Source organism: Aegilops tauschii, chromosome 2, assembly GCF_002575655.3.
Source record: "Aegilops tauschii subsp. strangulata cultivar AL8/78 chromosome 2, Aet v6.0, whole genome shotgun sequence".
Lineage (NCBI taxonomy): Eukaryota > Viridiplantae > Streptophyta > Magnoliopsida > Poales > Poaceae > Aegilops > Aegilops tauschii.
Genome location: NC_053036.3, coordinates 442,268,396 through 442,283,141, shown reverse-complemented (window position 1 = coordinate 442,283,141; position 14,746 = coordinate 442,268,396). Strand labels below are relative to the sequence as shown.

Here is a 14,746-nt window from a genome sequence, read left to right as displayed (position 1 = left end):
AACACTTCTACGATAGCACAGGTATGACTATCTTGATTCTGTCATAAATTTTTCATGGATGTACATGCATGACAGAAAACGCGACCTGCTGTGACAAACACGTATCATCACGGAAGTGTTTTTTTGTAGTGCCCTCTCGAAGCGGTGGTTCTCCTTGTATATCTCCTGATTCCTCGCCTATGAGGCGGCGTGTGCCGCGGCCACGGTGGCGGTAAGGCTCTTTGCGTGCTCAACGAGGCGCTCCTCCTCCTCCCGCAGGAACTCGGTGTAGCACGCAAGGTCGCTGACGCACGTGCGGGCCTCCACCTCCGCCTCCCGCCTTCGGGCGGCGGTGGCGGAGCGGGTGATGACCCCGGCGGTCGACGGTGGGCTGGCTGCCATGGCGGCCGACGATGGGGGTGGCGGCGACGACCACCACCTCCTGCCTTTGGGGCGTGGTGGCGGAGCAGGTGATGGCCACGGTGGCCGGCAGTAGAGTGGCGGCCATGACGGCCACCTCCCGCCTTCGGGCTGTGACGGCGGAGCGGGCGATGGCCCTGGCTTTCGACGGTAGTCTGGCGGCAACGGCGGCCGGGATTAGCTGCTGACGGGCAGCGGCGGGGGAGCGTGTGGTGGGTCTTCAGCGCACACCCAACAGGGACGCCATGCGCGCGACACTACGTCGGGGACTGCGGCGCCGCCGCGGTGAAGCCTCCCAGCTGGAGCTGTCCTCTGATGATGGCGAAGTGGCTGAGCGATGATGATGGACCGATGCCATTGGCGATTGTGGGAGAAGCAGATGAGATAAGCTACAGGGAGGGAGGGGAAAATGCGACATGGGACTCGCCGGCCGTGAGGGTTTATATGGCGGGCCAGTAAGCATTGGGATTTTGGGGGATGTCACCGAGTCGGGCGGGAAGCTTGCGCAGGAACCTGCGAGCTTGCGCGGGAATAGGCTCACTGATGATTCATTGGCGCCACTTTGAGCCATCATTTGGCCAAAAGAACGCCCCCGCACGCTGCGCAAGCTTGCGCTGTAAGCCGTCTGCGGCAGCGGGGTGACAAGAGGTGCGAGAGCAGGACGAAACGCCACGTACACATACAGTTAATAAAAAAAAGTTTGCAATTTAATTACCGACTATACCCCCGTCCTGGTTTATAAGTAGGATTTAACTAATAAAATACGAATGCATGTCGCCAAAGATTATATAGTTGGATTCGTATTTGAACATAGTTTCCAATTATATAATTTTTATAATATGCATTAACATTTTGTTGGTTAAATTTAAGGGCAAAGTATGGCACAAAATATAAAGGGGACAATAGACCAAGACGGAGGTGAGGGAGTCCTGGATTAAGGGGTCCTCGGGCGTCCGGACTATGTAACATGGGTCGGACTAATGGGCTATGAAGATACAAGACAGAAGACTTCTTCCCGTGTCTGGAAGGGACTCTCCTTTGCGTGGATGGCAAGCTTGGCGCTCGGATATGTAGATTCCTTCCTTTGTGAACCGACTCTGTACAACCCTAGGCCCCTCCGGTGTCTACATAAACCGAAGGGCTTAGTCCGTAGAGGCAATCACAATCATACAGGCTAGACATCTAGGGTTTAGCCATTACGATCTCGTGGTAGATCAACTCTTGTAATCCTCATATTCATCAAGATCAATCAAGCAGGAAGTAGGGTATTACCTCCATCAAGAGGGCCCGAACCTGGGTAAACATCGTGTCCCCCGTCTCCTGTTACCATCGACCTTAGACGCACAGTTCGGGACCCCCTACCCGAGATCCACCGGTTTTGACACCGACAGGAGGTAGTAGCACACGGCCACTCTCTATGCAGTGCCGCAACTGTCGGCCGGCTTGTAGGCGACCATTTCCTGCGTGTTCAACTGCTCTATGCGTGTGGTTGCTTGTGGTTGAGGCAGCCGCGGCGCGCTCTGCTCTCGCGTCCCTCCGGGTGCTCTGCCCTCGTCCCTCCACGCATGCTGCCAGTGTTTGGGGCCGGCGCACGATCATGCATGTTCGTGTGCATGCGGTTGCGCCGGGCGCGGCGTGACGATGCAGTTACCCGCTGCAAAAACTGTCATGCGGACGCGCCGAGAATCCAGGCCGCCCGGCCCCTATTTATTCATGCGGCTATTTACCTTCATCTCTTGTGTCACACGACACAATAAGCACACCCATGGCAACACATACAGACAGGACATCCAGCGGTTCCAATTGCACTCCCCGTGGCTCCAATGGCGCTCCCAACGGCCAATGACGACAACAGAGGGCAGTTCACCATGCATCACGTAGTGGATACCCACGTGAGGGGGAAGGCCCTCTCGGTGGTGTACACGAACGATCCGGTCTCGGTGGATAGCTCCATCCAAACTATGGAGCAGTTCCTTGCCGAGGACAAGTACCAAGTGGTCGGCTTCGACCTCGAGTACACCATCAGTCGTGCCGGGCACGATCAGAAGGTTGTCGTCGCCCAGTTGTGCGTGCGACATGACATCCTCGTCTACCACTACCACCTGGCCACAATGCCTTGCGAGCGTTTCTCCAGGTTTATCAACAGCTCCGACTATAGTTTTGCTACGGTCTAAAAGCGCTCATGGTTTCGGGCTTGAAATGCTGGAATCTTGTCAATGTCAAGGACCACTACAAGGTCTAGGGCAGCGACAACAACAAACTGAACTCCCTGGTTGACCTCGCCTCAGCCATCATCGACCCCTACTACATGAAGATGAAGGATGAGAGCAAGAAGGACAAGAACGTCGGGCACAGTGTTTGGCATCAGAGACTGGATGAACAACACGTCAAGTACGCGGCCAAGGACGCGTACACAAGCTACGAGATGTACAGGCGGACCGTTGACATGAGGAAGTGTCTTCTTCCTGCCCCAGACGAGGGATCGAGCCACGGAGTAGTGGCGGGAGCATCATAAGAAGTAGATGAGTAGACGATCGTTTCTCCTACTTTAGAATGCATGCAATTGTTTATTGAGGTGTGTGCGAATGATCTGTATAGTCACTTATGTAATTGGATGTTTATTTCAGTTATATATATATACATGTTATTCTTCTATAGACGGAGAAAATCACACGTCTTATTAGCAGCAATCGTCTGTGTTATTATTGGTCTTCGCACACATATCTGATTACGGACCTGTTTGCCGCGTATCACACACATCTTCTTCAGTTGAACCGTTTGCATTGTGTTGCCTAATCACACACAGTTCATCCTAGTGGACTATATGTCGTATATCGCACACACCCTCATCTGGCTACCCATTTCTGTTGTTCTTCATCATCGCAAACAGTTCTTCTGGATTAACCATTTGCCACTCATCGCACACGCAAATCTAATATGAACTGTGTTTGATGTCGCCGCCATCGCAAACATTTTGCATCTTTTTTGACGGTTTTATTACATCACCATTTGTGATTGATGCATCGAACACAGTTTCGTCGAAGGGTCACTGATTCGACATTCGCGTTCGGACCATCCTGCAGTAGTGATGTAGTTCCTCTCTCATAATAATTGCAAGTAGGAGTAGCAAGCACATGCATATTATATTCATCAAAATCCTCATGTGTAGTAGTAAAATGCAACCCATCAATATAATCCTTAATAAGCGCAAACTTCTCTAATATAGTGTAGTAGGGAGAATTCAAAAAGATAATAGGACTATCATGTGTGGGTGCAATAGCAACAATTTCATTCTTAACATAAGGAATTATAGCCAGTTCATCTCCATAAGCATAATTCATATTGGCATCATGGCCACAAGCATAGCAAGCATCAATTTTATCAAAAAGGGATATTTCAAACGAATCAAAAGGATCGTAGCAATCATCATAGCATTCATCCTTTGGTAAGCACGAAGGGAAATTAAACAATGTATGGGATAAAGAGTTACTCTCATTAGAAGGTGGGCACGGGTGATCAATCCACTCTTCCTCCTTTTGTTCTTCGCTCTCCTCGTCATCTTTTCCATCTAATGAGCTCACAGTGTCACCATTTTCTTCTTCCATAGTTTCCTGCAAAATATTAGTCTCTACTTGGACAGCGGAGACTTTCTCAATAAATGCATCAATATCGGAAATATATTCATAATTCTCATAGCAATATTTCGGTATAGCATAATTTTCAGGTCTGTAAACAGCATCATCAAGATTTTCACACTTTTCGAACAAAGATTCGATTTCATAAGCGCCCTTAAAAGCAATGAATTCTTCTATTCATTCCACATCATAGTAATCATAAATACCATTAGCATAAGAAGCCAAGGTTTCATTATCATTAAATTTACATGAAAGGGAAGGTTTGGAGCCTTCGTCCTAGAGTAACAAGTATAATCATATCTCAAGCATAAATTCCGAGCATACCAATGCAACATATGGATTTGATCCCATAATAGTTTCCCTTTTTGAGTCAAGCGATAATCCCTAAAGTATTCACGTTCATCCAACGTGTCTCCCATTATATAATTGAATGGGGTTTTCTCAGGATTATTAAAGTAGTGCATAATATCTTTCACATAATAAGCATCGAGGGTTTTAGGAGGTTCCCCATCTCCATGAGTAGCAAGTAAACCTAATTTTTTTGCTATTTCTTGTTCCATATCCATAACTAAAGATAGAGAACAACTTAGAACAGCAAATAAAATCTACTTAGTGATAAAGGAAACAAGCACACACGAGAATATTCACCCCACGCTATTGCTCCCTGGCAACGGCGCCAGAAAAAGGTCTTGATAACCCATAAGTATAGGGGATCAATTGTAGCCTCTTTCGATAAGTAAGAGTGTCGAACCTAACGAGGAGCTAAAGGTAGAACAAATATTCCCTCAAGTTCTATCAACCACCAATACAACTCTACGCACGCTTAACGTTCGCTTTACCTCGAACAAGTATGAAACTAGAAGTACTTTGTAGGTGTGATAGGATAGGTTTGCAAGATAATAAAGAGAACGTAAATAAAATCTAGGGGCTGTTTAGATAAAGAAATAACTAATTTAGTTTTAGTAGAGAACTTTTTTTCACAAGAAAGTTATTTGTTCCTAGGCAATCGACAACTAGACCGGTAATCATTATTGCAATTTTATACAAGGGAGAGGCATAAGCTAACATAATTTCTCTTCTTGGATCATATGCACTTTTGATTGGAACTCTAGCAAACATCCATAACTACTAAAGATCATTAAGGTAAAACCCAACCATAGCATTAATGTATCAAGTCCTCTTTATTCCCATACGCTATAACCCACTTATCTGTGTTTGTGTTTCTATCACTCACGCAACGTAGACAATAAGCAAACCATGAACATATTGCAAACCCTACAGCGGGGATCCCTCACACTTGCATGACATGGAGAGCACCATAGGACAGCACCAATAATAAAACATGCAACTCAAACCAATCATGATCATCAATCAACCCATTGGACAAAACGAATCTACTCAAACATCATAGGATAGCCATACATCATTCAGAAATAATATATAGCATTGAGCACCATGTTTAAGTAGAGATTACAGCAGGGAGAAGAGGTGTTACACCGTTGCATAGAGGGGGAGAGAGTTGGTGATGACAGCGGCGAAGTTGTTGGTGTAGATCGCTGTCACAATGATGGCCCCGACGGCACTCCGGCACCAACAGGAGAGAGGGCCAGAGAGCCCCCTCCTTCTTCTTCCTCCTTGGCCTTCCCCCTAGATGGGAGAAGGGTTTCCCCTCTAGTCCATGGCATGCATGACGGAGGAGGGGCGAGAGCCCCTTCAGGATTGGATCTCTCTCTCTCTGTTTCCTTCTATTTCTGCGCTCCCAGATTCTGCCCTTTCACCGTTTCTTAAATTCTCGGAGATCCGTAACTCCGAATGGGCTGAAATTTTAACACGATTTTTATCCGGATATTAGCTTTCTTGCGGAAAAAGAAGGGCACTAACTACCATACGGGGTGACCACAAGGTTCCAGGGTGCGCCCACTGCCTTGTGGTCCCCTCGGGCATCATCTCGCGTTGATTCTTTTTCCAAAAATCACATATATTCCAAAAAAATCTCCGTAAGTTTTTATCGCGTTTGGACTTCGTTTGATATGGATTTTCTGCGAGACAAGAAACATGCAACAAACAGGAACTGGCACTGGGAACTGGATCAATATGTTAGTCCCAAAAATAGTATAAAAAGTTGCCAAAAGTATATAAAAGTGGTAGAATATTGGCATGGAACAATAAAAAATTATAGATACGATGGAGACGTATCATTGTTCGACGTGCTAGCATATGCATCCACAACTAAGAAAAATCATGTGTTCCTTTGAGTTGTCCCTCTTCAAATTGTATATTGGCCTTAGTCTATCATTTGATAGTCAAGAATATGTGTGTAGCCATTCTATTTCAGAATGACTAGGAGAAACAAACTCCAGTACCTCATCTATATCTAGGATTGGGTCAAAGCATTTGTATTATGTAGATAAACATGCCAATCCAGCTTTTGTTCTGTTCTACCTTGGAGTGTTACCTCTTTCATGTCAAGAATTTCATGGTAATTGCACCACCTCTTATGATCTCTTGATACAGTGATACGTATCACCATCATCATTCATTTATCAGTCCACGCCTTGTTGTAACCGGAATGCCGACAAGTGAATTGTGATGTGTGAATTCAATACTCCTAGCAACCCCATTACATCATAGTTAATGGGCAATAATTTTATTCTTAGTGTGTTGGTTATTGAATCATCATTCTAAGATTGATAGTGCTACATGGTCCATCTTTCCTGGTGCACTCTTTGATCAATGAGTTAGTATTATGTCAATCCCTTGCTCTTTTGATCATATTGTCTTTCCCTAAAAAGCAAGATTGTTCTCGAGCTTAATGACAAATCGGTGGATCATGATTTTTTGAATATGTTCTTAGAAGTGTTACCAGGTTGTCTCCTGACCAATATGTTGAGTTCCTGATCAAGTTGGTTTTCCTCTAAACCACCCCTTCTCCAAGAATCTGTGTGGGATACCCTAAACTAGTTGGTTCAGCTAAACAACAACTTGGAAGATAAAAGCTTGTCCAACTTACTTCATTCAAAGGGATGTTTTTTAAGTGTGCGTGTGTTGAATAAAGATGATATCTTCATCGACTGATCTTCATGATCAGTTGTTGGATCTATTATCTTATCCAATCTTTGATTTGAGTATGGGATATTGTCAAATCAAAATCAGAACCAATGATTTTCGTAATGTTGTTTTACTCGTGGTTGTTCCTTCGAGCATGCAGTATTATATCCTTTGGTCTAACCGATGTTATCACCTTTTTCACATACTTGGGGATTTCCATCTACATGGATACGTAGATGAATTGTTGGTGAGCCCATCAGCAACATCTTTATCTTCTCCATGATTCATGTTGAACATTTAAGCTAGTGTTAGGAACTTGTGTATGCATTTATCCGTGTCCCGTTCATGAAGCATATCTTTGGATGAGAGAAGTGACTTCCTCTAATTCACAAATATTTGATGTAAGTTGCCACGGTGAATTCAAGAAAGCTTGTGTGTTTCCTCTAGAAACATCTCAAGTCAGCCATGCATGTCCAAAGTATTCTATGGTTTGATAGATTAGCTACCTTCATTCCATATGTATTCCCTAGCACACAAGCCATTGATTGACTTGTTCCGAGAAAAGGAGTCTGTTGAGCTAATACAAGTCCATGCACAAAACTTCGTCATCCTTAATGATGGTCCCTAACCAGAACTCGGTAGTGTTTTATTGTAAGACTTCTATGTGATCACATTTGTCTTGGACAGTGTGTTCACGCGTGTCTTACGAACCAACTCATGCTTTGTAACTTAGTTACATAGTTCATTTCCCAAGAATTCCGCAACGTCATCTCGTTGATTTGTGTTGCAAATTTTCCTCTTCGGACATGTTGAGTCTGAAATATCCTGTCACCAACCGGATCTGAATCTCAAGTAGATATGATGGTTGGAACCTTTCCCAAGAATTATAATATTGGTCTCCCTATAACCCGGTAAAGTGGATGATGTGGCCAACACACCTAGCCGGAAGACCTATTATTGTAGTATCTTGATTAGCAATTTGTCCACTTCCCCATGAGGATTTTGTAAGATTTATTCTAGAAATTGTTCCTTATGGATTCTTTTTGCTCCCGAAGTCTGACATTTACTTGATGACCATATCGATGCTACTTTGAAGCATGAACGAGGTATCTAGAACATCGATGAGAACATTAGAAGCAAAGTGATAAATGTCTCTCGGTCGATCATCTAGATTTTGTTCCCTTGGCATTGCTAAGGAAAAATCTGAGAAAGTGATTCCTTCATTTGTGTCTGCATCCTCCATCATTATTCATCATGGTGGTATGAAGTGTTGCCAGGATCTTTGGCATAGATGTTGGTAAAACCCTGATGAATATGGAAATTCTCAAGTTCTTGAAAGCATGCTTAGACACTAGGTTATATCTTCAATATCAACTGGATTGTGCCTTTAGTTTGCCGATTGTTCTATAACCATAGTTTTCATTTCAATCATAGTATGCCATTTCTTTAGAAATTCTACAAAGATCATTTGTGATTTTGCATGGGTCTGGCATAAAGAGTTTCAATTATCCCTGTATAAAGTAATTCTTTTTGCGTGACTAAGGAAATATATCTATGAGTCGCCTCTCCTAAGGTGCTGGTTATGGTATTAATGACAATTAACTCCCCACTACTTTGAAACCCATTCACCATCTCTTAAGCGAAGAATTGTTGCCTACCAAATTAAACCTTCGTCGTCTATTTCCTTACCTCGCTCCTGATGTGTGTTTTGTGTCTTGGCTCAAGAGATGTTCTTATGTCTCATTCGACGAGTTGATCCTGAGTTGCTCGATCTTCGTGAAGATCGGTTCTTCTAGAGTTTTCCCACTTTTTGTCATCGTGTTTGTGTAATGATCTCGAAAGCAAAGACGTCAAGATCAAGATGATGTAATGAATCAACATCCTCGAGAAATGCAACTTGGATCATGAAGCCTATGTCAGTTTCTTGTCCCCTCTTCCCCCATACCACATGTCTTGAATCTCGGGACAAGATTCTTGTTTAGTGGGAGTGAGTTGTCACAGCCCTAGAATAATGGATGTAATTAGTTGCATCAAAGTATCCATGCATCATGTTTAAATTCAAAGAAAATTTGAAATGGGTAATAACAAACCCTAGCACCACATTAAATAACTAGGTTCAAATAAAATCTTTCAAATGGACCCAAATTGCCCTTTAAAAATGTTCATGATTTATGGAAAAAAGGTGTAAACCTCAACCAGAGATGATGCACATTTTTCCATTGCATTTGTGGCCTTTCAATTAACACATATTGTGTTTGAATTGGAGAAAATAAATGCTATATATGTTTCTATTGCTCCAAATATTCTGGAAATTATTGAGGGCCTCTGGACAAATTCAATGAGTGCCCACAAAAAAGTTTCAAATTTTTCAAAAATGATTTGGTTTAGAAACTAAATCAAAACCAGAAAGAAAAATGAAAAAAGAAGAAAAAAATAGGAAACACACACACACACAGAGAGAGAGAGAGAGAGAGAGCTACCCAGCCGGCCCAGCCGAACTGCTGGTCATCTTCAACCTTTTCCAGTAGGTAGAGGCGAGATAGCGCATGGCCGCGCCAAGGCCGCCACATCCCAGTTGCCTGCCTGCCTCGACTCCAAAGGGATAGGGACGGTCGAAGCCGTTCGAATCGATCCCAGCTCCCTCCTCTCACTCTCCATTCTCCCTCGCCCGTTCCCCACCATGGTCGCAGCCCCTAAGCTCGCGTCGTCCTTGTTGCTATAGCCGGTGTCCTCTCCATCGCTAGCAGCAGCATCGTCCCAGTCCTCACCCCCGGTGTCGCAGGCACCGGTGCCATCTCCGCCCCCCGCGCGCCTTCGCCTTCTTCGTGCGAGGCGAGCCCACTCTCGAGCCACCCCAGCCTACGGCCTGTAGCTAGAGTTTGCTACCTGCCTCGCACCATGCGCGCATCGCCGCGGAGCTTGCCCTGGAGCGTGCTCTGACCGCCACGGTGGCTGGCAACCGCTCCGGCGTTTCGGCGTCCGGCATCTCCACTCTCCTGCTCGAGTGTTTCGATCTTGCTCCGTCCGACTTCTCCGTCCACCTCCATCGTAATGGCGAGTTCCTTATCCGCTTTCGGGATCCTTCGACGCGGGCCCGGGTGGCGGCCGGTGCAGTGTGCGGTTGGCGTTTCCGTCTTCTGCTGCACCCTTGGAGCCGCATTGGTGGCGCGGAGCCCATCGCCCTCCGCATTCGTGTCGACATCGAGATGCGTTGTATCCCGGAGCACGGCTGGGACCTTGCCTCCGCGCAGCAGCTCCTCTCGTCGTTCTGCCTCATCGAGGCGCTTGCACCCGAGACCCTGGATGGCAGTGACATGTCCGTGTTCCGCCTCTCTGCCTGGACTGCCAACCCCGACGCCATTCCCCGTACTTCCGAGCTCCTCCTCGCCGAGCCGGACGTCAACGAGGGTGCCGACCCAGACCACATCTTCTGGTTTGCCGTCGAGATATTGCGTTTCCCGGTGTCAATCCATGTCAAGCACTCTTCTGACTACCGTTTCCCCTCGGCACCGCCGCCTCCGCCTCCTGGCTCGAGCGGTGCGCACGGCGGAGGCTTTCCGCCTCTCCCTCCGGCCTGGCCATGCCACCACGACTTCCCGCAATCTTCCGGGAACTCATCGTCTGGCAACACGCACCGCCGCGGATCTGGTGGTGTCGGGCACTCCGGCGGCACGCACCGCCTCCGTGGTACCGCGCCACCGCCGGCACGCTCTTGGCAGGGCATCCTGGGCCCCTACCCCGCTATGGGTGATGTGCATCTGCGGGCCCCTGTCCACGCCCGGATACGCCTGGACGGGATGGGCCCGCAAGCCTAGCATGACCAGCGTCCTCATGGCCCTCTGCTGTTCTTGACCGGGTCACCCCCTGTTCAAACTCCGCCTAACGACAACTCCCCTGGCCTCCACGAGGCGGGCAGCGCGCACAACCCCACCTTGAATTCTTCTGTTGCTACCGCGCTTTTGCTCCCCCACCTGCCTGAATCACTCCCGAGGCGCCTTCCCCGGTCAGAGTGCCCGATCCTACCAACCCGGTCGGGGATGGTGATCCCAATGCGCCAGTGCTGGGCTTGCAGTTGTGCCTGGTGGGGCCTGTCTCTGATCCCGTGATGGTCACGCCACCCGAGGAGGATCCGGCCCCCGTACGTAATCCTGGAACGGCCGCGCCTTCCGAGGAGGAATCGGCCTTGGTGCATGTTCCTGATCCTGTGACGATCACCGCTCCTGGCCCCTGTCCCCCACCCACCCGGACCGTGCATGCCCCGCCCATTGGCTCATGCAACCCCGCGGTGGAAGAAGCGCCACGCCCCGAGGCCATGCAGGCCATGTGCGGCCCTCTGGCTCCCACCCCCAGCGCCAACGGTGCTAACAGCTTCATGGCATCTATCTGCACCAATTTGGACCCGGTTCTCCCCACCCCCCTGCCAGGCGCAAGCGTGCTGTAGTCCCTCCCAACTTCACTCCCCGACGGAGTGGACGTATTGCTGCCGTGGACCGTGGGCTCGATTTGGAGAACAAACCCAAACGCGTCCTTCTCATCAGACTCGGTTTGCTCAAGGAGGATGAGCCTGCCTCTAGTGCAATCTTGGAACGGTACACCAAGCTTTTCGAAGAGCCACTTGCGGCCGACGTGATGCAAGCTTTTGCAGACTTCTATGGTTGGCGAGTCCCACCCGAGATGCTTGCGGGCCTCATGCCGTCAGTGCCTCGCCTTATTGAGATTTGATCCGGCCATGTCGTGTACCCGCGCCGCCCACCCTTTCCCATCTCGCACAATCATAAGTTCATTTTCTGGAATGTAGGCGGCCTCAATAGCCGGGCCAAGCGTACTGCTGTCCATAGCGTGATTACCACCGCTGCACCGTCCATTGTGTGTCTTCAAGAAACTAAACTTTACCTTGTTTCTTCCGACCTGGTTGCTCAAACCATTGGTGCCGAGTTCTGAGACTTCTACTGGCTTCCGGCTGATGGGACGCGCGATGGCATCCTCCTCGCCTGGCACGCTGATCACGTCTCCCTCGCTAACCGAACTATTGGTCTATATCACGTCTCTGCTATGGTGATGGATGTTTCTAGTGGCCCACCCTGGTTGATCACGGGTGTGTATGACCCGCAATCTGATGCTGACAAGCTGGCATTCCTTGCCGAACTACAGGACTTCCACTCCACAATCGCCGGTCCCTGGGTTCTGGGAGGCGATTTCAACATGATCTCCTTGGTGGCCGACAAGAACAACGATCGGATCAACCATCGCATGATGAAACGCTTCCACCGCCTTATCTCTGACCTGGCGCTTCGAGACATCTACCTCCACGGTCGGCGCTACACTTGGTCCAACGAGAAGATGAACCCTACTCTGGTCAAGAACGACCAAGTTTTATGCACTACCTCCTGGGACGCCCTCTTTCCCCACTGCTCGCTTTGGTGCCTGGCTTCCACTGTCTAAGACCACTGCCCTCTATTCATGGAGTGCTCTCCTCCCACCCCTGTCAAGCAGCGTTTCCACTTCGAGAGGTTCTGGACAAAGTTGGATGGCTTCCAGCAGCTTGTTGTCGAGGCATGGAATTCTGTCGCTGCCGATCCTGACCCCTTCCGCACACTCTACTTCAGGCTCAAGGCCACTCGCCATCCTCTCCAAGGATGGAGCACGCGCACCCTGGGGCACATCTCCACTCAACTCATTGTTGCGCACAAGATCATACTGCGTCTAGATACGGCGCAGGACACCGCCCCTTGTCTCCCTCCGAGGCATGGCTCCGGCGCGAGCTTAAGCGTACCTACCTGGGGCTCGCCTCGCTCAAACGTTCCATTCCTCGCGAGCGCGTCTGTTTCTGTTGGCTCAAGGAAGGAGGCACCAATGTCGCCTTCTTCAAAATTCACGCGGCCCATCGTAGCAGGAAGTACCACATTGCCATCCTACGTGTGGGAGACTCGATCGTCTCAGAGGACGATGCCATGGCGCGCGCTGCCTTTGCACACTTCTCCAACATTATTGGTCGTGCTGAGACACGCGAGTTCAGCCTGTGTTTGAATGAAATAGATCCTCGCCACTTCGATCTTGCTGAGCTTGATTGCCCCTTCACCGAGGACGTGATCTGGCGAGCTGTGAAGATGCTACCTCTTGGGAAAGCACCCGGTCCGGACGGGTTCACTGCGGAATTCCTACGTGCATGCTGGAGCACCATCAAGGGCGACATATGCGCGGCCTTCGACAAGATCTACTCAATGAATGGTTGTGGTTTTCAGAAGCTCAACCAAGCGCTCATTACGCTCCTCCCCAAGAAGGCTGATGCTTCAACCTTATCGGACTGCCACCCCATAAGTTTGATCCACCTCATTGCAAAGCTGTTCGCCAAAGTTCTCTCGCTCTGTCTTGCCCCGAGGATGCCTGCCATCGTCTCTACTAATCAGAGCACGTTCATTGCCGGGTGTGGCGTTCACGATAATTTCATGTTTGTTTAGCAAACCGCCAGGCTTCTGCAGAACCTCAAGGCACCATGAGTCCTCCTCAAACTCGACATCGCCCAGGCGTTCGACACCGTGTCTTGGCCATTCCTCCTAGAGACGCTAACGCACCTTGGCTTCGGGTACCGGTGGTGTGCCTGGATTTGCATGCTGCTCTCGACCGCGTCTACGTGTGTCCTTCTCAATGGCAACCCGGGCCCCCCCAACCATCATGAGCAAGGACTACGGCAAGGCGATCCGGTGTCCCCAATGCTCTTCGCAATCATCATCGACACGCTTAACACATTGCTACAGCATGTTGTCTGGTGCGGCGTCCTCTGCAGGCTCACTGACGGTGTCCTAGACTAGGGGGTGCTCCCCATGTCATCTCCCGATCAGGTGGTTGGGCCGAGGACCCCCATGGCCGTTTGCTCATGGGCCAGTTCGGACAGCCGATGTGTACACGAGGAAGATTCCACAAGACTTGGTGATCAAGACAAGGACTCCTCTCCACCGGCGTATTCGACTAGGACTGTTGTTATCCTAGGCCTCTGGTACATTATATAAATTGAGGCCAAGCTAGTCGATAGGTCATCATGAAATTACTCATCATACCTCTAGGGTTTAGACCACAACATATGATCTCGAGGTAGATCAACTCTGTAATCATACGCATCGAATACAATCAAAAGCAGCATGTAGGGTATTATCTCTTCGAGAGAGCCCGAAGCTGGGTAAAATCCCGTGTCCATGTTACCATCGATCCTAAGACACGTTGCTTGGGGCCCCCTACCCGAGATCTTCCGGTTTTGACACCGACAATGGTGCTTTCATTGAGAGTTCCGCTCTGTGGTCGGCAAAAGGATCAATGGCTCGCCTGCAGATCAACTGCGACATCGGCGTCTTCGTCGCCGCCTCGACTGGTCACCTTGGCCTTACCGAGGACTGTGCCCTACCTCCAATCATCATGTTCGGACGAGGGCCTTCATCAACATCAACTCCGATCTCTATCGAGATCATGGAGGAATCATCCATGGAGCTCGGGGGCTCAACGTCAACATTACCCTCGGGCGACCATGCTATTTTTCCGAATAGCGAACTTGTATCCGCTACCACCACCTCCTCGATCATCGCTTTCATGATTCCCTCAATGGAATTGTGCGGAATTGAGTCTACAACAACACTGTAAAATTTCGTCGTGTTCCGATGGAGCAATCTCCGCCG

The 14,746-nt window shown here is 48.8% G+C and overlaps 1 protein-coding gene across 1 annotated transcript; it reads left to right on the top strand.

Annotated features, from left to right (window-relative positions):
* Nucleotides 1-11,187: 11,187 nt before the first annotated feature.
* On the top strand, nucleotides 11,188-13,540 carry LOC141041105 (uncharacterized). Its single transcript, XM_073507219.1, has 4 exons — nucleotides 11,188-11,484; nucleotides 12,234-12,452; nucleotides 12,549-12,739; nucleotides 12,790-13,540. The coding sequence occupies exons 1-4, from the start codon at nucleotides 11,188-11,190 to the stop codon at nucleotides 13,538-13,540; spliced, it is 1,458 nt and encodes a 485-aa protein (XP_073363320.1).
* The last annotated feature ends 1,206 nt before the right edge of the window (nucleotides 13,541-14,746 follow it).

Coding starts and splice junctions, on each gene's coding strand:
- LOC141041105 (XM_073507219.1), top strand. CDS start 11,188: ATGGTCACGCCACCCGAGGAGGATCCGGCCCCCGTACGTAATCCTGGA. Junction 12,453..12,548: donor CTCTGGTCAAGAACGACCAA/GTTTTATGCACT, acceptor CTATTCATGGAG/TGCTCTCCTCCCACCCCTGT. Junction 12,740..12,789: donor TGGAGCACGCGCACCCTGGG/GCACATCTCCAC, acceptor TACTGCGTCTAG/ATACGGCGCAGGACACCGCC.